General features: G+C 37.3%; 1 protein-coding gene across 1 annotated transcript in view; it reads left to right on the top strand.

Moving 5' to 3' along the window:
• Window positions 1-23,871, top strand: part of pth1r (parathyroid hormone 1 receptor) — a 54,572-nt gene that overhangs the window by 18,797 nt on the left and 11,904 nt on the right. The window contains exons 2-6 of the mRNA XM_042429889.1: window positions 8,446-8,548; window positions 17,038-17,148; window positions 17,380-17,504; window positions 21,446-21,540; window positions 23,493-23,679. Of these exons, the coding sequence (XP_042285823.1) occupies window positions 8,446-8,548; window positions 17,038-17,148; window positions 17,380-17,504; window positions 21,446-21,540; window positions 23,493-23,679 (621 nt within the window). The remainder of the gene's footprint in view (window positions 1-8,445; window positions 8,549-17,037; window positions 17,149-17,379; window positions 17,505-21,445; window positions 21,541-23,492; window positions 23,680-23,871) is intronic.

Raw genomic sequence — 23,871 nt, 5'->3', positions numbered from 1 at the left:
TTTCTAGAAATTCAATGCACAATTTACTTTTACTCTGAACATAAAATGACCAAATGCTTTTAGCTAATTCTGTGAGCTAGCTCTAAATTGGTGTAAAAGCTTTGTAAATCATATATTTTCATACATTATTCTTGTTCATTTATGTGCAACATTGCCAACAATTACCTAATACAACCAGAGATATTAAAATGATAGCTACAAATCTCTATTTTCTCACAGCACATACTGTCATATCATGTGATCCTCATTGGTAGTGATGCGCTTTCTTCTTTTGTAGCTATTTTTTCATTTTCATTTACAGTATGCACAGATTTGTATAGGGAGGTGTGTTCAGCTCTGTTTCCATTTTAGGAAAAACTTACTTATTTATTTGTGAACTATGAATGCTTTTCAACCATCAATTAATGAACTGTATCGCAATACACTGAGTGACCAAAATAGAAACACCTCTGCAATGCAATGCACTCCAGTGCAACAATCCTGTAATAGATACTACCTTTGTGAATATCAATATTAATTTAAATTATTTTTGACAGTTTGTCAAAATTATACTATGGTAAGGTAAGGTAAGGAGTTCCATTGTTCCTCTATATATGAAAATGAGAACAAAATAATATCATTGTTGACACAGTGTCTGTTGTTGACAGTTTCTATAAGGCTTGTAGGAAAAAGCCTCAGCAAGCAGAATGATGTGCATGCTGAGAATGCTGATGGTGGCTCAGTGGTGGGCGACGCTCACATCCATTTAGACTTGTGAAAATGTTAGTCTGTAATGACACTGGCTTTGTGATGTTTAAACAAAGTGAAACATAAATCGAAGAACTCCCTGCAGACAACTAATGGTAATGTTGACAGTGAGATTGAGTGCAACAAGATTCTGCTAAATTGAGTGAATTTAAGTGAATTAGCAGCTGAAACAGAGAAACATTTGTGGCAGCAGTGAAGATGCTGATGCTGAAACAAACCTTAGCTCACTGAACATTGTACCTGAACCTCAAAAGACACACGACCAACAGTCAATTCACTGTCATCATTCATTTATGCAATCTTTTGTATAAAAGAATTACCTCTGGAGAGCTTTCAGACATTTCAAGGCTCATCCTATTTTCTCTTGCCGCAATATGTATTTTTGTGAAAGTGTCATTTAAAAATTGATGAGTCCATTAGAACATACCTGCTGTCCATCTTAATAAATATTGTAGAGCCCTACTTTTTGCGACCTCACCTATTTCGTTTTCACAATGAGGGCAAGAAGATTTGCTGGTATATAATTAGATTGACCCACAAATTTGACACTTCATTCATTATAGCAGCCAATACTAATATCTAAATAATCAATTTTCAGTGGCTTTCTCAACATATAATGTGTAATTGTTTGTAAGGTGGTGAAATGTACAGTACTGGACAGTAGTGAATATTCATCTGATGAGAATAAACATGAATGAACAAAGCTTTTTGGATGATATTAATATGAACATTAACATCATCTCGTGTTTTATCCTTAACCGCTGTGCTTTACTGCTGATTGCTGCCGCTGTGGATTACTGCTGATGTTGCCAAGCTGTGACTGGGAGGGTATCATATGCGATTAATGCCACAGTGTATGGAGTAAAACTACATGATCTGTACATCTGAGAAAAAAAAAGCTCTCATGGAATTCTCTTTGATATTTTTAAACTATAATCTTCATAATCCGTATATGAAAATAATCATTCACCCATGACTATTTTTACATTTTTTATTGTGACCCATTGTCTTGCTAGCAGTCTGTCACAAATGTTATTGGTTGACACTTTTGTGACATCCATTAAGATATTATGAAATGTCTGGTGTATTTCATTGTTATATAACTATTAGTAGTTTTTAAGCTTTTGATGAAAATTAAAATGCTGCATTTGCATTCCTATATTGAGGGATTGGCCCATACTTTGTGCATTAAATCACTTATATAACATAAGAGTCGTCCTTTTTAATTTGAGAGAACAACAACGATCACAACTATCTGGGCTCCATGAGATGCATGCTGCCTCTCAGAGCACACACAATGTTTCCATCAAGGACAAAAGTGCTGTTCTTCAGGCTTACGACCAGAGCAGGGTATAATTAGGAACTAAATGCTGCTTTAAGTCAGAATGTGGTCTGCAAGCATTTCCAAAGGACAACCAGTCTTGTGGTTTGTGGTTTTTATCATCAAATGCAAATTGCACAGTTGAAGAGGAGTGGCACTGACTCATAGAGTTTATAATATCCAGGAACCTCATCCGCTAAAACATTCATGCGGTGCAATATGTCAAAAGTAACATATTCATGTTTTTTCCAGATAGTGGACAGGCCATTAAAAACAAGATTCAGCGGAGAAAAAAAAAAAAAAGATTCAGCGGAGTTATAATTTGCTAGACCCCCCTATTTTGTGGAGAAAAAAAAGGTACAGGAAAGTCCAAAAGCCCTTGGGATCAAATTTTGAATATATGCCAACAACAAGGAAGTGAATGTTAGCCTATGGTGTAAAGAATGGCAAATGACCAAAACAAGTACATAAAACAAACATTCGACTGTATTCCCATAATAGAGGCGCTTTACAGCTAGCAGAGTAAATATTATCTGTATATTATTTATCATCCATGTGACGAAGTGTGATCTGGAAAGGAAAGTCTCACTTTATATGACCATTTACCCAAAAATCTCATCCTCCACTGACGGATCAGCTAACAGAGAGAGGCATTATTGGATGACTCTGAGGTGATACTGAAAATTAATATGGTTTGTGTTTCCAGTCAAAATGCCAAAGTTGTGATCAGTGGTTTTATGTTGACAATCAAAACATGCCAAGAACACTGAAGCAAGACACATAATTGTATCTACAGCATACAGTTTGCCCTTTTCCCCATGTTTTCAAAGTCATTTAATATTTACTCTGACATGAAATTCTTCTACAAAAACATTTCCATACTCTGTCTCACATCTATGTAAAAAGCATTGACACATGCAGTGTTTCCCCACAATTTGGCAAGTAAATATCCAAATGATGTAAAATATTTAAAGATCACCTATGGTTGACACGACTGATCAGTCTCTTGATAATTTCATCATCATTATGCTATGCTCCTTTTGAAACGCTGAATTAAAAAAAACAGCCGTTACTATTGTTGTTGCACTCAGCAGTAGTACTGTATATACAACAATATCATAGTTTTATCAGTATAATGCAAAAACTTCACGGATATCATGAAGTCATTGTACTGAAATATCAAAATCTGTCGTTGAAACAAATGAAATGTCAGTTTTTCTGTATTATTGTTCAGTTACATTTTTTTCAGGTGAATCCCATCTCTGAATTACTGCTGTTGGTTCAGATTCTGCATTTGAGCTAATCTGTTTTGTTCACGTTGGAGATGAAGATGGAGAGCCTGTCTAAATCCCAACTGTTGGTTTGGCTCCCAGCCAGTGACTGACTGAGTGGAGTCAGCTCCTAGATTGTGTGGACTCTGCTTTACTGGTCTAAGCTGGAATCTTGCTGGTCAAGCAGCAGACACTGTCATAAGTAGGTTTCAGTGGGATCATTTGGCAAATTGCAACATTATTAAGACGTCTATTTGAGAGATTTGGGATATTTCCTTGAATAACCGCGCTTCAGCGTTTCTGTGCTGCATGTTTGTTACACACCCTGACCTTATAGCAACTTCCTATAATTCATACTACAAACAGCCTTCAGTAACAGTCACAGTAATTGAGAAATACATAGTTATTCACTTATAGCATTACTATTAAACTATTGAACTTTTTTACATGTATCGGACACTTCTCTAACACTAGCTATCAGGATTTGTTTCTCGCCATTCTTACTGTAAAAAAATGTTGATCTTGGCAAGGAAAATTTCTTTTAACTTTACTGTTAGGGAGTTCAGGGCAAAGTTCAAACCCCATTGGAGCTTTGATGTTTTGCTCAGACATACAGGACTGCCTGGCATCATGGTTGCTGGAACATCTGGTCAAACACTGGTTTAATTCTCTCAACTATTATTTACGTCTCAGTTTGATTTTGTTGTTCAATTTTGTTCTTTTTTTGAATTTAGAACGCTCTTTCATGGTCTGAGATACTACTAATGAGATTTTTGGGCTGTACTTTGACTTATTATGTTGAACTGGTTTTGCGGTTCGTTTAAACTTTTTGGATCCTCAAGGTTTTTTGTTTTGTGCTTTCTAATGAAATTCTACCTCCCATGCTCCAGCGTTTGACTCTCTTATTCACTGCAGGGCATTTCAGGAAATGTCTTTGGTCAACCACAACTTTCTTGAAAAAAAAAAAGAAAGAAAAAGCGCAAGGCTGTCCACAATCAAGACTGTTGGTAATGTACCGGAAACCCAGTGTCTCCACTCAATGTATGAATGGCGTCTATCCACATGACTCCATTTTTTAATGGTCAATTTTTTAAAATATCTTTTTTAATGCTTTTGAAACACAATATTCCAAAATAAACAGAAAAGTCAGCAACATAAGTTTTATAACTATATATAATCTGCTTTTGGCTCCCAAAATAATTTAGGAACCAAATGTATGTATTTAATGTTATTACCAAACTAAACCTAAACTGCAAATGTACCTTCAGTTCCATAGTGTGAATAGTATACACAGTAATACTTACTGTCCTAGTCCTAGTGGTTCAACACTGTCTTGACACACCACCCTAAATACAGTTCTCTCAATATTGGTCTTATATCCTCGCAGAGAGCTGCAGTTTAAGTCATCAAGCCGCAGTTTGGGCAGACAAATAGAAACTTGTGGTTTATTCAAGTGGAGTTTGTATTCTGGCGACCAGTGATGAAAACACACATATTTATATGGTGTGTATTTTTCTAATTTTCATTTTGGCACACGCTCAAAAGCATTTAACAAAAAGAATACTGTGTTTTAAATGAAATACAGTAAATAAGAATGTCCATGTTTCTCCCTGTGAGAGTTGTGTTTACTTTGGAGGTTTGGATTCTGGCCAATGGAGGAGGAATAGTTTTCAGAAATAATCAGGGGGCACACTTATTACCCAGGATTCTCTTCTTAAAATGGTAAATGATACTCTTCTACGTCCCCGTGAGCAGAAGTCTGCAGATGAAGGAGAAAAATTCCTCTAGTTTTTAGAAGGAAAATAAACCCCCCAAAAATCCATGGCTCATTTTAGTTTAATGTTTCACAGGGTCTCAAACTGCGCCGTAAAGGTTAAGATATTTGTTCTTAATGTGTTGGAACAGCAGCCTCACTTAACACGTTTGGAGGGGGAAAAAAGCTCAAAAAAGCAAACTGGAACTGAACTTTACTACTCAAAGTGTAGTAAACTGGCTGACATTTCAATCTACTTTGAGGTTTGTTAATGAAAGCAGGAATAATCCTGATAACAAAAAAATGCAACATATGATACACAGTAACATAGATACTAGGAGCTAGTTTGTTCACATCCAAACTGTGAAAATTCAGTGATGATAATAGCACTTGTTCTTTCAGAGCAGTTAGCATCCGTACTCTGTTTCTGGTTTCCTCTTGGTTAAGCTCTCAGCTAAAGTAACCCAGTCAGCTATTTAGATGAAAATAATGTGAACGTCTCAGGAGCTGTCAGTGGAATATTCTATATTGGCATAGTTAGCACAGTAAACAGGTAGTATCTATCCTTGTTCGCCTGTGGTCAAATGTTGTTCCATCTGTGGTTGTTTACAGTGCAAAGCCATAAACGTCTTCATTCTGTAACCTCATTCAGCTCTCAGACTGGACATCCTTATTTCAGGGCTGAAAGTAGTGAAAATATTGATGGATTGAGGTATTATGGTTTTGTGTGCAGCAAACCCACGACGGCTCAGTATTTACAGTTTAATTTTAAGCTCACGAAATTAGGCACTTGCATCAGAGACAATGTATACACATCTTCATTCCCAAATGACTCCTTGTCTTAGTGTGCAGATTTAGAAGTTCCTTAGCTGCTTTTTTGAGAGTATAAACAGGCACCGGAGAAGGCTAAAAAAGTCAGGAACATATCCAAAGTTTGTTTTACTGCAATAGTTGGTTCTCATCGTCCTTCATAGCAGCCAACTACAGAACTACTGCCTAGTACGCAATATTTCTACTATAGTAACTGCACAAACATACCAGTAGTGGAATGTAACTAAGTATATGTAAGTACTGTGTGCATAGGTACAAATTTAAAGTACTTATAGTTAACTAAGTATTTCCATTTTGTGCTATGTTTTACTCTTACTTAATATGGTACTTCTTACTCCACTGCCTGTCAAATAAAGTCAGTGGAGTAAGAATTTATAGAGAAGCTATAGTACTAGTTAATTTGCAGCAATTTTATATATAAAACATTTGATTGCTTCATAAACTAAGATTAATTGTGATAGATTTAACTGCCCAAAAGTATAAAAAGTAGTTAGAATTAGTTCCACATTTACCAGCTGCAGCATTAAAATGTTTCTTACACATGCAACAGTAAGAATAATCCAGTAGTATAATATGGAATAAATAACTCCAACCAGACCATTCTCCTGCACAGTGTGTACTTTTACTTTTGATACTTAAAGCAAGTTTTGCTCATGAAGCTTTTCTATTTCAACTTAAGTAAGTAACTTGTAATAGCATTTTTACATAGTTGTACAACTTCTTTTACTTAAGTATAGGATCTTCACTGCATGTTTCGTAGTGAAAAACAGAAAGCAACACACAGTGAAAACCCACCCTAACAATTATGTGCTGAAGGTTTAAACACATTCATCATCGCTTGTAGACGCCTCAACACAAACATTAGCATACAAACAGCCTCTTTTTTAAAAAAAGTTGCAACACATGTGCATATTTAATAAATCAAATCATGTTAGCTAGATTAAAATCTCATTTTCAAAGGAGACTTGGACAAATCGGTGCCAACAAAATATAGGAGAGAACATAGTAATTATATCATAATAAGAATTCTGTCTCTGCTTTTTATCAGTGGGAGAAGAGGCTCTGATTTGATGAACATGCTCTTTAATTTGTTTTTATATCAAATATTTGAGATCTGATTTGTTCTAAGAATGGCTACAATATAGTTTTTGGGAATTGTAATCTCTCAACATGTATACATTTAACCTCCTCGCTTCCTGTCTCTTTTTGCTTCTTGGCATGCTATTAGTATATTTCTCCAGTATGTAAACCTGCCTACTTCTTTTTGTTTTGAAGAGCTGATAGAAGTGAGAGCAAAATTTGATTTCTTGATGTAATTTGTGTCTTGAAACTGACAAATCTAACTGCAGCCAGTGAGTCAGTTGCTCTGAGTAAAAGTCTGTCTTTAATTTGTGCTGTTTGCTCTGCATCACTGAACCAAAAAAACAAGACTGGGTGTTTTTTTAGCCATACCTCCAGGCACACTGTATGGCATACACGTTAGTTTGTGTTTCATTGTGTGGGTACATATTGCATTTTGCTGCAGTATTGCTCAAACAACCATGAAAGCCCCTATATGACGGCGTAGAAAATCCTGGTGATTTGAGCACTGATCTTTGCTTTAGTTTTAGCGCTGGGTTTAAATTGCTATGTTTTCATTTCTACTTTTCTTGTCACGCTCTGTTAAAAATGAATGTGGTCATTTTTAATACAGTCACATTTGTCATTGCCCGAAAGTGATCCATGGGCAAACAGCAAGCCAGTCAGTGTGACCTATTAGAATGGAAAATGTTTCCTTGACTGGAAAACCACACCTGAGGTACCACGCCGCTTTCAAACACAATGTTTAAAAGCTGAAGTAAAAAGTGTAAGGTGTAAGAAAATGTTGGAAATAAAATGTTGCTTTTGTCCTTGTAATAACTTTGTCATGTCCGATTAGTGCCCACGTAGTGGACATAACTACAGGAATACAAGCTGGAACTATAAACATTAAATGAAACTGATACTGTTTAGTTGAGGAAAAACACGTCTTTTACAACCTTTTTTTGCTCCATGACAGCTAAGACAGAAATAAATATACGGCTTTGCTTATGAACACTTTGACACGGACTGTTGCGGTCAAATCTAATCTGACCTTCCAGTCACAGAACAGGCTGTACAACATCCAGGCCACCCCGTTTCAGTCCCTCAGTACTTTCACTTATATTCCATCTGAGAAAATGTCAGTAGTGTACATTTTGAGGAGTGTTTCATCGAAGGAAACCCGATTTAGATAGTGCTATCCGCAGCACTATGACCAGGGGTGCAGAGAGCCGTGGTTAGAGGGTTGTGAAGCAGCTGTGAAGAGGAAATCATGTCTGGATATCAGCCAACTGATGCATTTCATGCTGATTTTTACTCTTAAGAGCAAATTCAGAACCTTTTCTTCAGATCCAGATGGGACCACAAATGTGCAGTAAAATATTAAATGAAAACTGCCATTTAGACTTCAGTATTTCACTTCATTAACTCCATGTTTTTTGTTTTTTTTTCTATTTTTGTAGGTTTACGCAGATGATGTGCTCACGAAAGAAGAACAGATAGGCCTGTTATTCAAAGCCAAACGGAAGTGTGAGGGGAACATCAAGTCAAAGCACAAGGTCGCTGGTGAGTAAAGAAACAAGGTTGAGAGTCAACAGCCATGCTAGCGGCTCTATTAAGCTATACTTAAACACAGCAGAGCTTTAAGCTAACTGCATGTCAAAATGACAAAGATAGAATGATGATGTTTCACAAGTATAATGTTTAACATGTAAACCATGTTAGCTTATATTTGCTAATTAGCACAAAACACAAAGTACAGTTGAGGCTGATGGGAATGTTATTAGTTTTGCAGGTATTTGGTGGAGGATCACCAAAGTCATTACAATTAATCCTGTGGGGGACATGAATGTCTGTATCAAAATTCTTTTAATAGTTTTTGAGATATTCAAAACCAAAATCATCAGCCTCATGGTGGCTCTAGAATAAATGTCAGAGAATCACCAAAGTCAGTAGGATTCATCCTCTGGGGAACATGTATGTCTGTACTAAATTTCATGTGAAAGAAAGAACTCGGCAACACTAAGCTGACTTCTGGAAGAATCTTCTTTATTTCACCAACGCATTGCGGCATAAAGCCTTCATCGGGATGATTTGTATTAAATTTCATGACAATCCAACCATCAGTTGTTTAGATACAGTGCCAGTCACAAGTTTGGACACACTTTTATGGGGCTAGAACAGCGACAGTTAAATTTTGGCATCGAAAAGAAAATTTGACGTTGAAAACAAAACCTGAAGTGAAAAAGGAAACATTGGCATTGAAACACTTGTATTGGGAAAAAAGCTGTATTGGCACTGAAAAAAGTTCCACTGAAAAATGAAACATTAGCATTAATAAAATTACAATCTTGTTATTTATGTTATGTTATTATCTTATTTTATTTAGATATTTTTTGCATTATGATGTGTTTTTCAACGTCAAGCTTTAGATTTTTTCTTTAAGTCTGTTTTTTTTCAGTGACAGGTTTTTTTTTTTACGCTGTCAGTTTTCTTTTCAGTATCATTGTTTTTCTTCTTCAACTTTCTGTACCATTTTGGCGTAGGCCTACATTACCCAGTATGCCTTGCAGTCCAGTGAAGATATCCAAGGCCGATGGCATCATGGCGGAGATTTGAGCCAGACTGTTGTAATTTTTGCTGTAGGACTGTTAATATGTCACTTAATTGAGATTAAATATTTTTTCAAGAGAGAAAGTAACCATGTAGATTCCCAATATGTGATCAGTTTATCTAAATGACACCTGTTTATAAATCTGCTGCAATGTTTTCAGAGCCGCTGGCTGGCTGAGACCGGCCAGTCATCTCGCAGCCGGAGTCCTGCGTCATCATCCCAGGGAGAACATGATCTGATGAACTGATCTGTGCAGCTCTTTGGTAATTTACCGCTGGCTCTAATGTCACACAGTATTTTGATATATGATATAATTCCTTTTGGAAGATAAATGTTGGTCTCATAGATGAGATCTAACTGCAGTAGCTGTCACATTAGTTTGTCTAATGCACAGATCAGCTCATTGGATCATGTTCTCCCATGATCACTCAGGCTGCTGCTGCAAGATGACCGCCCGGTCTCAGCGGGCCAGCAGCTCTTCACATGTCTGCAACACTGCAGCAAATTTACAAACGTTATTTGGATAAACTGACCACATATTGGGAATCTACATGGTTACTTTCTCACCTGAAAAAACATTAAATATTAATAAAGTGATATATTAACAGTTCTAGAGCGAAAATTACAACTGTCTGGCTCAAAATCTCCGCCATGATGCCATCACCCTCGGATATCTTTGTTGAACCACAAGGCATACTCAGTAATGTAGGCCCTCCTCTCTATGCCAAAACGCCGACAGAAGGTTGAAACTGAAAAACAGTCACACTGAAAAAACAACAACAAAAAAACCCAAAAAATACTGACACTGAAAGAAGACAGACATGAAGAAAAAAACTGAAGCTTGAGATTAAAATACACATCATATTGCAAAAAATAAGATAATAAGATTGTAAGATTGTAATTTTTTTAATGCCCATGTTTTATTTTCAGTGTAACTTTTTGTGTTAATACTTGTTTCAGTGGCAATACAACTTTTTCCATTACAAGTGTTTCAATGCCAGTGTTTCCTTTTCCAATTCAGGTTTTGTTTTCAATGTCGAATCTTATTTTCGATGCCAAAATTTAACGGTTGCTGCTCTAGCCCCATACACTTTCCCATACCCTTGAATGGTACTGTTACTGTAATGGCACTGGTACTGTATTTCACTAATATGGCTAATAAAAGCAGGAATATTAGAAAATATCAAAGATGCTTACATTCATTTTAGGATGTGTTTTTTTTTCCATCAAGAGCTGGTAGCTGTTGGTCCATTGCTTGCCCCTTTAACCATGTTGTGATTTTTTTTCATACCATACTACAGTAGAATGACAAAATGATTATATTGTTGATGTTTGTCATGTCAATCACCCAATTAAGTGCATGTTTTGGATAGATAACAGATAAAATCAATGATTCTGTCCATCATGGCTTGCGTATATCGACCAAATGTCTTGTTTAGCAACAGGCTGATAGGTGTTTTGCTGAAAGATGAAAACTGACGGAGACTAATTATGCAGGATGTGTAAGATTCCAATGAGCTCATGCGAAGGCAAGGTCCCACTTCATTACCTTTGATTAGTTTTCCAATAGTGTGATTTTCCACTACCTGCATTGGGTTGCCCTGAAAAGATTTCTGTCACAGATGCTCATGTCAAAGGATACAGAGCCATTTATTGCAGAAAAATGGTTTTATTTGTCAGAATAGGTTCAGCTATTGAGGGTGCTCCCGATGAATTCCAGCTGGAGCGGGAGATTCAAATGGGAGTGCAATAAATCCCCCACAGGCTGCACAGAACACAACTTCATGGAAACATATTTGAAACACACATTATGTACAAGGCAGGAGATGCTATCAGAGGTAGGAGGAGTACCAGGAGGAGGCTGGATTTATCGATGAAGGAATCAATCAACACAACAATAAAGTTTATCAGGTACTGTTGGAGCAATCAGCATCACCAGCAGCAGCAAGTTGATCACAAGAGTGAAAGTTAAAGTGCAACAGGCGACTGTAAAGACCAACTTGTTGTCTTGATTGAACGTGATTGGTGACTTGTTTAAATGTGATTGTTGATTATAAGTGCTTATACTAATCAGCTGATGTTATGCACACTTCAGAACCAACTTGCTTCTTTGAAAAAAAAATTCAAGAAAGATAAGGATTTTTGAGACCTTCTCTTTGCCGTTACGTTAAAATCAAATACTTATTTTCAGAGCTAGCCAGTTTCATATCCATTTGAATGCATGAAAAATGCTGTTCTGTTTCCTTTGTCTTCCTTGTGGCTTTTTGGAGGCTGGAACTGAAGACGAAGTTGATCCTGGGGTGTATTTGTGTATTTATGGGTGTCTGAAGAGCGCCATTTTCCAGCCGACCCCAGCATCTACTGTATCTGATTGTGGTTACTGTCATTTTCCCAGTTGATTGTTCAGAGAAGGATTTTGGATTCCAGAGCCAAACCAATCGTATTATTTTCTCTTTAACCCCAGTGCATTGTGGTCGCATTGAATTCTTGGACCCTCCAAACGATACCCTTTTGTAAATGAAACACATAATTAAAAATGTTTACTTCCACTCTACGAACACAAAAGCTTTTGTTGACCGTTCCCAGTAGTTACATTGCCCTGCGTGATATTTCCCAACTTTTCATGGTTTTGATAAACGTCCACAAATATCAAATTAGACCTAAAAAAAAAAAAAAAAGACAGAATTGCTACTATTGAGAACTGCAGGCGCCGAACAGCAGCTTGTGCAAGATGTCCAGGGCTTATATAACGATGCTGTGCTTTTTCTCAAAGGATATTTAACAGGATGGCCATAGATGCTAATGTAGAGCAGAGCAGCCAGCCAAACATGAAGCCTCTCTCAGATGAGTGTCTGTGTTGCTCATCTGACCACCATCATGCTTAATCTATCCTGACATGTCATAGTGAATGGCCAGCCTGGTGTCACACCCGCCAGCCATCTCCATGCACATTTGCACCTGTTTATTCCACTTATGTAATTGATTTTAGATAAAAAAAACATATTGCAATGTTTTAGCACTTTATGGCATTAAATTAGAGCTAAATCAATTAGTCGGTCAACAGAAAATCAATCTGCAACTACTTTGATTTGGTTTTTTTAAACAAAAATGCAAAAAAAAAAAAAAAAATCAAAAAAATCACTGGTTCCAGTTTCTCGAATGTCTGGTTTTCTTATTATCCTATGATAGTGAAATGGATCTCTTTTGGGTTTATACTGTTGGTTGGACAAAACGAGCTCAGACATCACGTTGGGCTCTGGGAAACTGTGATGGGCATTTTCTTACTATTTTTTTCTTTTATTTCGAGGAAACAATTTATTGAAATTAATAATCAGCAGCTTAATCTACAAAAAATATAGCCCCATATTAAACCTGACTGAAGATTTCAAGTGATCTTGACTAGACTTAGATATTAGAAAGTTATATCACATTTCTTAATTAATTAATTGCAGATGTGTCAGTGTAATTCCTTCATGTTGTGCTGGAATATTTAGTTGATTAATAGAGTAATTGATAAAACTATGTTGGTGATTTATTCATCTTTTAAGTCTTTTACTGATCTACTGTTGTTCTACTGATCTCCGTTTTATAAAATGAAAAAATGTAATTAAATTAAATATCTTTGGGTTTTAAACTGAAGACATCATCTTGGGCATTTGGAGCTTGTGAAATTTCTGATATTTTATAGACTAAATAATGAATTGGAGAAATAATTGACAGATTAATCTATAATAAATATAATTATAGTTGCAGCTATAATGCACTATATTACATACACTCTCATGGGTAGATTAATATAATGGGGTTTTTTTGGAGGGTTTTTTTGTCTATATTTAAGGTGCTGTAGGATGCTGAATCTAGACTCTAACAAGCCCATCAGGAATGTCTGACTGGGATCAGTGGAATGAGTTTTGAAGTGGGGGGACATTCGGCTTTGGATGACGTAATAGATTAGTGAACTTCCTTTCAATCTCAGCCTAGCCTACCATTTTTGTACAACTAAGATGTGGTAAGAAATGCATTCCCTGTTCTCATCAGGGTACTTCCACATCAAAATGGTAGCAGCAGCTGCTTTTTTTTTTTTTTTTCCAGCGCAGTGGTTCACCAAAAAGCGGCTAAAAAGGTTTGACTCAAAAGGAGTGTCCTGGCTCCTGTTGATACGGACCATTATGTTTTTCACTCTGAGAATTGTTACACTGTAAACAATCAACCAACCAACCAATCGTCTTTTTAAATAAGGTTCGAAAGAGAACCAAAATTCATTCCCTATTAAAACAGAGTCTTTACAACCAGTATGCCTATTAACATGCAAATAGACAGCACTGCAGCAGAGCAGGGTTTAGTCCCCTAGGCTTATTTTACAAAGTACTGAGTGTGCCTATCACTCCCAAAGCAAAAGTTATTTAACACTTTGTTTATGTCCAAGCCATCAGGTCCAACGTGTTAGAGTAGGCTTACTTAGACATACCATTTTATTACTGTTATACTTTAGTCTTGTTGAAAAAGTCTGGTTGTCCCCCATATTCCTGCACCAGTGACTTGGACTCTGTGAAATGCTTGGGGTGCTGTTTTGGGGGTACTGACCTGCATACCTGATGATGCTGCCACATACCGGATTTGACTCATCCCGTATGTGGTGGCTGTTTGCTGACCTCTTTTGGAAGGTTGCACACGTCTGTTCAATCACAGCTGAAGGAATTATGTTGAGCATATTACCTTATTAAAGAAAAAAATAAAGAGTCCCTGGTGTGGTTGCTGTATATGCCTGGATAAGCACATATGTGCTCATTTAATGTGCTTGATTTGATTTTTTTTTTTTTACTTAATGGACCATTAATTGCTTTGACTTCACTTTCACATTTGAACTTAATTTGATCTTAAGAGTCTCATCTGGTTGTTTGTTTGTAATCATGTAATGTGGAAATAATTTAAAATCTGACTAGCGGTTTGCTCTGATGTAAACTTAAATTTAGGAGGCCGTCAAGATAAGATTTGAGATAAAGTATACAAGCAGTTTTGGTTGCTTAGTAACCGGAGGCGCAACAGTAGTGCAACCTCCCAAGCACCTTGGATAAAAGGATGAAAGCAGCACAGCTGGTGTTTTCCACGCGTTTTTAGACGCAACATCTGAACAGCCCCCTACTTGTGCTTTCCAATGACCCATGTAAGTGTTTTTCTTGAAGTGGTCGTACGGATTTGGACAAATTTTACTCTTGTAGTTTTAATGGCTTTGGCCTCAAATATGTGTTTTTTTTAACGTTGTGGTGTGACCTTGAAACAGTGGGTTGAGAGAATAGCAGCTAGCATGCATTTTTTAGGACTTTCATCTGTATTTGTCTTGCCTGTGTCCTGCCTGACCACCCCAGAGTTTTTTTTTTTTTCTGGCACTGTAAACTTGTGGTTTTCGGATCTATTATAGGAGAGGTGGAGTGATGACTATTTTAAAAAGCTAGCAGTCTGTAATGTAGGATTTGTTGAGTGTAAAGAATTGATCGTACAATTCAAGGTTCATTGAGAGAGGATTAGGTCCCGTGTGAGGCTGAAACCTCGTTTTTGCTTGTATTTCAACATTTTATCGATTTGTTTTTATTTCTCATTTGTGCTTAAAATACACAAAAGTCTCCATTACGTGACTGAGACAAGGTTTTCATTGAGGGAAACACTGAGGTTTGCCTGGAGAGGACAGTGGAGGGATGTGGGTTCAATGCCCCAGACCTTGCAGTGTGAAAATAGCACAGCCTTCAAGCTTGTGGTCTGGGTGTAGAATAACAGCAATCATTATAAAAGGTTGCATGTATCAGGAAAAAGTGCAATATGTGTTTTGACATCTGCAGGTCAGAATCAAATGAGTCGGGGGGGAAAGAAAACCTTATTAAAAACCCCAGTTACATCACTAATACCAAAGTCCCCCCGTAGTCACATTTATATTTAAATCGTGGTTAAGAATTTTACGGGAAATTATATATGTGTATGTGTTCGTTGTTTAATTTAAGCCTGTTAGTAGGTGGTCCTATGGTAATAAAACCTATGGCAAAAGTGAACAGCAATTCTACTTTTACTCCCAGGATGTGTGGTCAGTGTGATTTTCAAAACTAAGCGCTGTTCTTCCCCCACTAGAGATCTACAGGAATCATTCAGCTCCACTCAGTCTGCTCTTTAATTTTGTGCTCCAAGTGACAGGCAAATAAAAAGCATGTCGTCATTGCGTCAGATGTTACTTTGTAACTTTGATTACAGGAATGAGAAAATAATGGATCTACTGCAAAGAGACGATAGTTTTAGTTTTATCCTTAGCTACTTATTAGTGGTCAAAGTGAGGCAGATGTTTTCAATAATGCAACATAAATGCCAAGCCATAAGGGAAGCTTTTGCCAGGAATCTGTGGGGAAAGGGACTTTGCTCCCACTATCGGAGGGCTGAGGTCTACGGTTTAGCTGATAATTAAGGGGCTTGCTGCTCCGAAACAGGATTTTTTTTCCTTTGAACCTGCAGCTCTTTGTCTGAAGTATAGATGCGTTATTGCAAAGTCTCATGCAGGGAAGTGTTCCCTGAAAACAGTTTTTGTGATCTCCAGGAGAAGCACATTGTCAGCATTTTGTAGAAATCTCAAGGGTGTAGAGAAAAAATTGAGAGGTTCACATTATAATGATTTCTTGACAATTTTTTACATACTAAATGTTCCTGACCACCATCTCAGAAACTCCCTATAATTTCCTTTGAATCAACCAATCCCGTAAATGAAACAAAAATGCATGTTATAATTATAATTACAGTATTTTAAATGATTTATGAGCTTTTCTTTTTCTTTGCAGATACATTATATTAAAGTTGAATTCGGTGCATGTTGAAGACAGACATCTTTACAACATAGCACTTCTATTTTGACATAGTAGGCTTCTCAGGATACTACAATGCTGCCAGTATTGCATGTAATCTTTTAAATGAGATCCATACTGAAATCAATTCCATACAACATAAAAACAGTATGATGTTATAAACAATGTAGCAGTGATGGAAATCTGCTGAAGAGACCTCTGCAGCTAACAAACAAGGTCAATGAACACTAGATTCAATAGACAACTTGTTATCAGCATGCTGGGAATTCCATGATTGTGAGTCTTAATTATATGACAATAGATGGAGAGCGAACAAGAACGTGTGTTATCTGGGTGACCCATGTTTCCTTAAAAAAAAAAAAAAAAAAAAGACTCATTTACTGTACAGTAAGACCACAAATTACAAGACTGCTCTGCGGTGCTAATTTACATACTATGTAAAGTCCATGCATTTGCCCTATTTTTTAAAGGACAACAGAATCCTTGAAAACATAGCCTACTGCTGCTCTTGTAAAGGCCCGAAGCCATGTAATGTTGGAATCAGGGGAGAACAACACTCTCTGTGGCTCTATTTTTAAAAGTCAGCACTGCTTCTGTCTCCGCAGATGGTTTCTGCTCACCAGAATGGGACGGCATTGTGTGTTGGCCTGAAGGAGCTCCGGGAAAACTTGTATCCACCGCATGTCCAGAGTATATCTATGACTTCAACCATAAAGGTAAATGTGGCCCTGAATACAGTCATGAATTAACACCCTGTAGGCTCATTTTCAGTTAATTAAAGAGCACTATGCCTCTGGTTTTATACTGTGCAGTAGAAACCTCTTTGGCAATTTTAAACAATTATGCAGGTTTAATTAAGAAATAAGCTAAGGATGTCTAATTGATTGTGTTGGTAATCAACAATCGAAATCTGTAATTAAAAATAGACTTTTCCGCTTGATGTCTAGGACTGGCATACCGTCGGTGTGACAACAACGGAACATGGGAGCTGGCCACAACCAACAACAAGACATGGGCCAATTATAGCGAATGTGCAAAATTCCTCTACCATTACAACCAGAGCCATGAAAAGGTAAGAGCCGTCTCATTTCCATTTTCATGCTCATTGACACAGTTACAGTGCCGTTCTCTGCAATAATTGAGAGCAATAGCCTTTGTGAATGCATTGCGTAAATTGTCACACTTAAGATATTACAGCCTTTCAGGCAACTACTGTATTGCACCATTTCACCCTGCAATTACAACCCCTTTGAAATTTGTAACACATGTCAACATGTCTCCTCACTAATGTACAGTGTGAATAAATAGATAATGACAGGAAGGCAATGTGGTTGCTTTGTGATAATATAAAGCTTCAATTAGCTAAATGACCATTCAGATACTGACAACAGTGTCCCATTAGCCTTAATTGCAAACTACAAAACTTGCCAGAGAGCATTCCATTCACAAAACACTAAGAAATCTTCAATCATGACTAAACCTCGTAGCTGGCTTTCTTGTTAGTAGACAGAAATAAAAAGAAACTGAGACCCAAGGAGTCTGCCGTGTACTGATGTCATGTTGCCTTCCCGGTAATGGCATTCTTAAAATAAAAAAGTTCTGTCTCACAGCCATTTGAGGCTACCAGTGTAGTGCAGTTTTAAATATATATATTTTATTGCTGTTACTGAGCTCAAACATTCTAATTGTGTTGAATCTAAATGGACACAATGGCCAAAAGTATGTGGACACCCAAACATTACACCCGTATGTGATCTTTGAACAAAAACCTTTGCCATTACTTTGCTTTTATGACAGCATCCACTCTGTTGGAGGGGCTTTTACAGTGTTTTGGAGCATGACTGCAGGGATTTCAGTCCCATCCAGACACAAGAGCGCCAGGTCAGACACAGATGATGGTTGATAAGGCCTGGCTCACAGTCGGTGCCCCAGCTCATCCCAGGTGTGCTCAAGGTGTTTGATGGGATTGAGGTCAGGGCTCTGTGCAGGCCATTCAAGTTCACCACTAATCTCGGAAAAACATTTCTTTATCGACCAAGCTTGGACAATGGGGTGTATTGTCACATTGACACAGGAGGGGCTTTTCACAAAGTTGGAGGTGCACTTTTGTCACTGTAACATAATTTTATTGTGATGATAAATAGCTGCAGAATAAGTACAAGCACATACTTTTTGGCCATATTGTGTGTCTTTTATGTTCGTCATGCTAAAAATTGAAAGGGATTTAATTCTATTTAATTTGTGTTTTAGCTGTTGTTATGGATGAATTAAACAGTTATTGTATAATTACAATAGTAGAGCTAATATTGGGATGATCCTTGTTTCATACTTGTAGCATTGGTACCCAGTGTTTCCCTGTTATGTATCGTAACAGAACACACTACTAAGGTTGCTCATTTTACACAAGGAGAATTTTGCACAAAAAACACACAGTTGTTGTGTAAGTGAGGATGTAAAACTGGGCAGAGTCATGGTGGGAGAGACTGCTGGGGCAAATTTAGAATAGGTCTGAATATTCTCTCGGGTCTTCATCTTTACACCCATAACGCAATTTTTATTAAACATAACTACTACATACCAAAACTTACTACTCAGCATATTCCCTAAACATAATCGTTAAGCTCAGCCAGCTGTAACATAAAACCTAAACATGACCATCACGTGAGAATCAAACCTTAGATCATAAACACTACAAACACTGACATCACCATCACACGTGAGAGGCACATTGTGTCATAAACCAAACACTGCTGCCTTTTACTATCTTCATCCCCAAGTGACTGACAAAGGTAAATGTGACCCTGATCTCAGTTACTCCTGTAGTATTTCTCTATCGTTGCGTGGGGGCTTGGATGTCAGAGCATAACACTGGCAGTGAATAGGACTACTGGGTATTGTAAGAACGGCTGAAAACAGCCAGGGCCTGTCTGTAAATGGAAAAAATACCATTTACACAGCCATTGTTGTGTTTGTGTACTGTATGAAGTTTTTTGTGTAAATAATATCAAATTATCGACTATTATTATGCTGAAATGGCTTTTTAATGCAATATTCGAATAATAATCACGGATATAAGTCTGTAGTCTGTAGCTTTTAAAGGTATTATCATTATATTAGTGGTCAGTATTAAGTGGCTCTCCAGTTTGTAGGGTTGCTACTGGTTAGCCTTGGAATTTGTCAATGAATAGAGGGAATAGAGTAATTAGTACCTCACTGGTAAATACATTCAAAGGTCGCTCCAAATTTTTGTACAGAAGGTTTTGGTTTGATTTTAACTCGTAGTGTATTTTTGCCATGAAACAATACACAACATCAGCTTTCCCACATACATTTTCCTCTCCCCTGTTTGAATGGGGTGTAGAGGATGTGGGCATAACCTCATCATGGCGCCCTTCAATTTCTTTCTGACTTTAGATGTTTATGTTGATGGGCTCCAGTAAAAGCGGTTGCAGCACTTAATGACAAATACATATGCACGAATGAAAGCCCCTGACTGCATAACCGCCATACCGCGGACCACCATCACTACTTAGATACACGTTTGGCACAGAAGCCCGATGCTAAATGATAACAGCAGTGGAGTATCTGGTTACATCACATGAGGCTCTCGGCCCCTTCAGCATGTTGACGCGCAGAGGGTCTGGTTGGCTCCCCTCACAGTGTCCTCTGGCTGCCAGCTCACTGCTTAGAAGATCAAACCACCCCACCCAGCCTTTCTCAGCGCCGTCACCCTTGTCAAATGTTGTTTCCATCAGTAACTTTTGGGTGCTTATGACAATTCTGTCACCAGGTGGCAATGCATTTTCAAACGCACGGAAGCTAACACATTTTGAAGCCTAGTTTTTAGGAAAAATTCTAACATATAGTGTCAGTCTTTGAGAAATTTCCTCTTTCTATATTTATGCAGCTCTTGGTGAAAACACGCTGTGTGTAATAAAATCACTTGCCTAAAGCAATGTTGTCACTAAAATTTTAAGCACAAAGAGTAATCGAGTCTTGTAAAAACTAATGGAAAAATAGTTAAACCGAATGGTTCTAGTTTCCCAAATTACCTGGATCACTAAAGCTAAATGAAGCCTGCCAGTATACCTATAATTTTCCAACAAAAAGAGATATACATTTTTCACACAGTTTTTTTCATTTTTTATGAAAAAGATCATATAGTATTTCATTTTAGTAGATGAGGATTCTTCTTTCTATATCTCTGCAGCTCTTGGTGAAAACATGTACTTTGTAATAAAATCACTTGCCTAAAGCAATGTTGTCACTAAAATTTTAAGCACAAAGAGTAATCGAGTCTTGTAAAAACTAATGGAAAAATAGTTAAACCGAATGGTTCTGATTTCCCAAATTACCTGGATCACTAAAGCTAAATGAAGCCTGCCAGTATGCTTATGTTTTTCCAACAATAAGAGATAAATGTTTTTTTCTTTTTTTATGAAAAAGATTATATAGTATTTCATTTGAGTAGCTGAAGCCTCCTGATCCTTATTTATTGTACATGAGATTAGAAATATAATCTATTATGAACAGTATAAATAATAAGTATATGTTTTTCTAAAGTTTGTTGTTCCCTGTTATCCTATTTATAGCATTCCAAGCCATGTGGCAATATGATTAATGTAACAGATGTTTCATGTGATTAAAATGTTTTGTAGTAAGTTGCTGGATCAACAATGTAAACTACCAAACTCCTATGTGCGTTCGGTTATTTTAAAATAAAACTGCATAGATGCTGTAATTGCTACAATGTATTATTTTGTAGATGCACATGAGTGTTGACCAGGTTAATTTGCAGTTTTTTAATGTATTTTTTCTATAATGGTGGCTAAAAAATGAATATAGTTACAGTTGTTTTATAAGAAAAAAAAGACAGTAATCTGACTAAAACCTACAGTACATCTACAGTGGCACTACAGTAAAGAGAAGCTATACTGTAGTCTTCTCAAGCTTACTGTTTTTACCCATTTTGCTGCCCTTTCAACAGTCTAACAAATTATCCTCTTCCAACAGGAGGTCTTTCACCGTCTGTATCTCATCTACACAGTGGGGTACTCCATCTCTCTGGGATCACTCATGGTGGCTGTGGTCATCTTGGGATATTTCCGGTGAGTCGATGCTGTCACTGGAATTTTTCAATCAGCCTTTTCAACCACAAACGTTCCCAAGAGAGGGATTTAAATGCAAGGTCAGAAATGAAGGTTGAAGCAGTTGCAGAGGAGATCAAAACAGGCACTCTAAATGGTTAATAGCATGATGACATGATAAATGGCAATTTCTAACCATGCCAGTGAATATTGTTAAGTTGAAAACAGCAGAGAGCATATTAATTTCATGATGACTTAAAGGATAAAAGAGGCTTTATCATGAAATCATGCGATTCTCCCTGGGTGTATAAGCATGCGACACAGTATATTTTTTGTCACGGCAACAACATGAAGCATGCAAATGTAACATTACCTTTGACTTTTACTGTACTTTGACTTTTTACAGACTATGATATGTCCACCTTTGAGGAGGAATCTGCCTCCAGGCTTGCAGCAATGCATGCTCAATCGTCTGACATTTAGGTTCTTTGTCATTTTCATGCCGATTTAGGGTTTCGATGACAAACAACCAAAGCTCGGATACTGATTTTGTAATTCCACCAAGCTTAGAAAAATAACATATCTTAAGTCACAATGTGTGTGAGTGGTGCTTTTTTCCCTGTTTTCTCCACTGAAACATATAAAGTAGATAAAATTGTTTTAAAAGATGTGAATAATATAAAGATAAATGCTATAAACATAAGTCTAATCTTCAATCTCTCTTGCCTCAATGGCAATGAAGAAAACCCCAAAACAAGGCTGAATTCATTTTTTGTGTGGTGACAGTCCGATTTTTTTTTTTTTTCATGGCTGATTAATGCAGGGCAGATTTGTCATTATTTGCTTATTTTGTTGAGCATAGGGAGTATCAGAAATCGATGTGAAGGAGCTGTTTACCAATGTTCCCACCAGCGTGACTTACTGTACAGGCAGGCAGTCAGAAAGCTTTAGGAACGCTCCCAACTGGCACCAGGAAATCTACGGGCCAAATGAGTTTAATAAGTTGTCCCAGGGGTCCATCTGACATTCTGGCTCTGTGCTCCAGAGCACTCCAGCCATGTCTCACCTTCAACATGTCAGCTTTCAGACAGGAGAGCTCATAAATGTTTTCCAGGGAGAGAAAAGAGATATTTCACATTAGCAGTTATGTTTAGGTTTTTTTTTCACCAGGGAAATGTACGCTAGATTAGTTTTTGCCCACCACTTCAAATCAATAGTTCTCCAAGGATAGCTTGTCAAATATTCAGCTTATTAATAAGGCTATTGAGAAAGAAACAGTCAATAACTACTAATTTCAGTATTCAGTAATTGTTAAAGATTTTTCATGGGACTTCAGAATATTCTTGTTCAAGATTTGAAAAACAAGTTGATTTCTTGGATTTATTATAACACCAATAAATATTCAGTAAAAATGATCATCGACTATTTTTACTTGACTGTGTAATGATGTAACCTTTATGGCCATTGATCTAGCAACTTGATTCCAATATGCATGACCTCAAAGGCCCACGCCACAGTAAACATTCAGACAGGATGTTTTGGAAGAATCTTTGATAGATAAACTTGTGCTTGTCTGGAAGGAAATTCACATGCTTTTGGAACTTCTCAACACATGCTTGCAATTTTGTTTTTACAGCTCACTTTGAGCCTAGCAATTCAATATTTGTGTGTTTCAAGCCCCTAAATCTCAAGAATGTGTTATAGTCAGCGTGGAATTCAGCTGGCTCTAATTAGGATGAGTATTGTTCATGCGTAAGTGTGTGTGTGTGTGTGTGTGTGTGTGTGTGTGTGAAAATACTTACACACTCTTACATGAAGGTGTGCCAGCCCACACGCGCGTGCACACACACACACACACACACGCATGCACGCGCGCGCACACACACACACACACACACACACACACACACACACACACAATTGTCAACAGATCTGTCTTTTGACCTTGTCGCTCTTGTTTGTTTTCTCCCTAGACGGTTACACTGCACCAGGAACTACATCCACATGCACCTATTTGTGTCCTACATGCTAAGAGCTATAAGTATTTTTGTGAAGGATGTTGTGCTCTACTCTGGATCTGCCTTAGAGGACATGGAAAGAGTCACAGTGGAAGACCTCAAGTCCATCACTGAGGCTCCGCCAGCCAACAAAACACAGTTTGTAAGTATATCAACACAGCTAAAACACACCTATAGAAGTGGGCAACATAAAGCACATTGTCCTTGAAGAAATACAAGGAAAGATACAAGGTCAGAAAGAAAGCATGTACAGAACAAATTTCTAAAGAGGATCTTTCCAGTTATATGCTATAACAAGGAACAGAACATACACAGTATTTGTCTTCATGTAACA

This window comes from Thunnus maccoyii, chromosome 12, assembly GCF_910596095.1.
Source record: "Thunnus maccoyii chromosome 12, fThuMac1.1, whole genome shotgun sequence".
Taxonomy (NCBI): Eukaryota; Metazoa; Chordata; class Actinopteri; order Scombriformes; family Scombridae; genus Thunnus; species Thunnus maccoyii.
The sequence above is the reverse complement of the archived record's forward strand: the minus strand, read 5'-3'. Positions and strand labels throughout refer to the sequence as shown.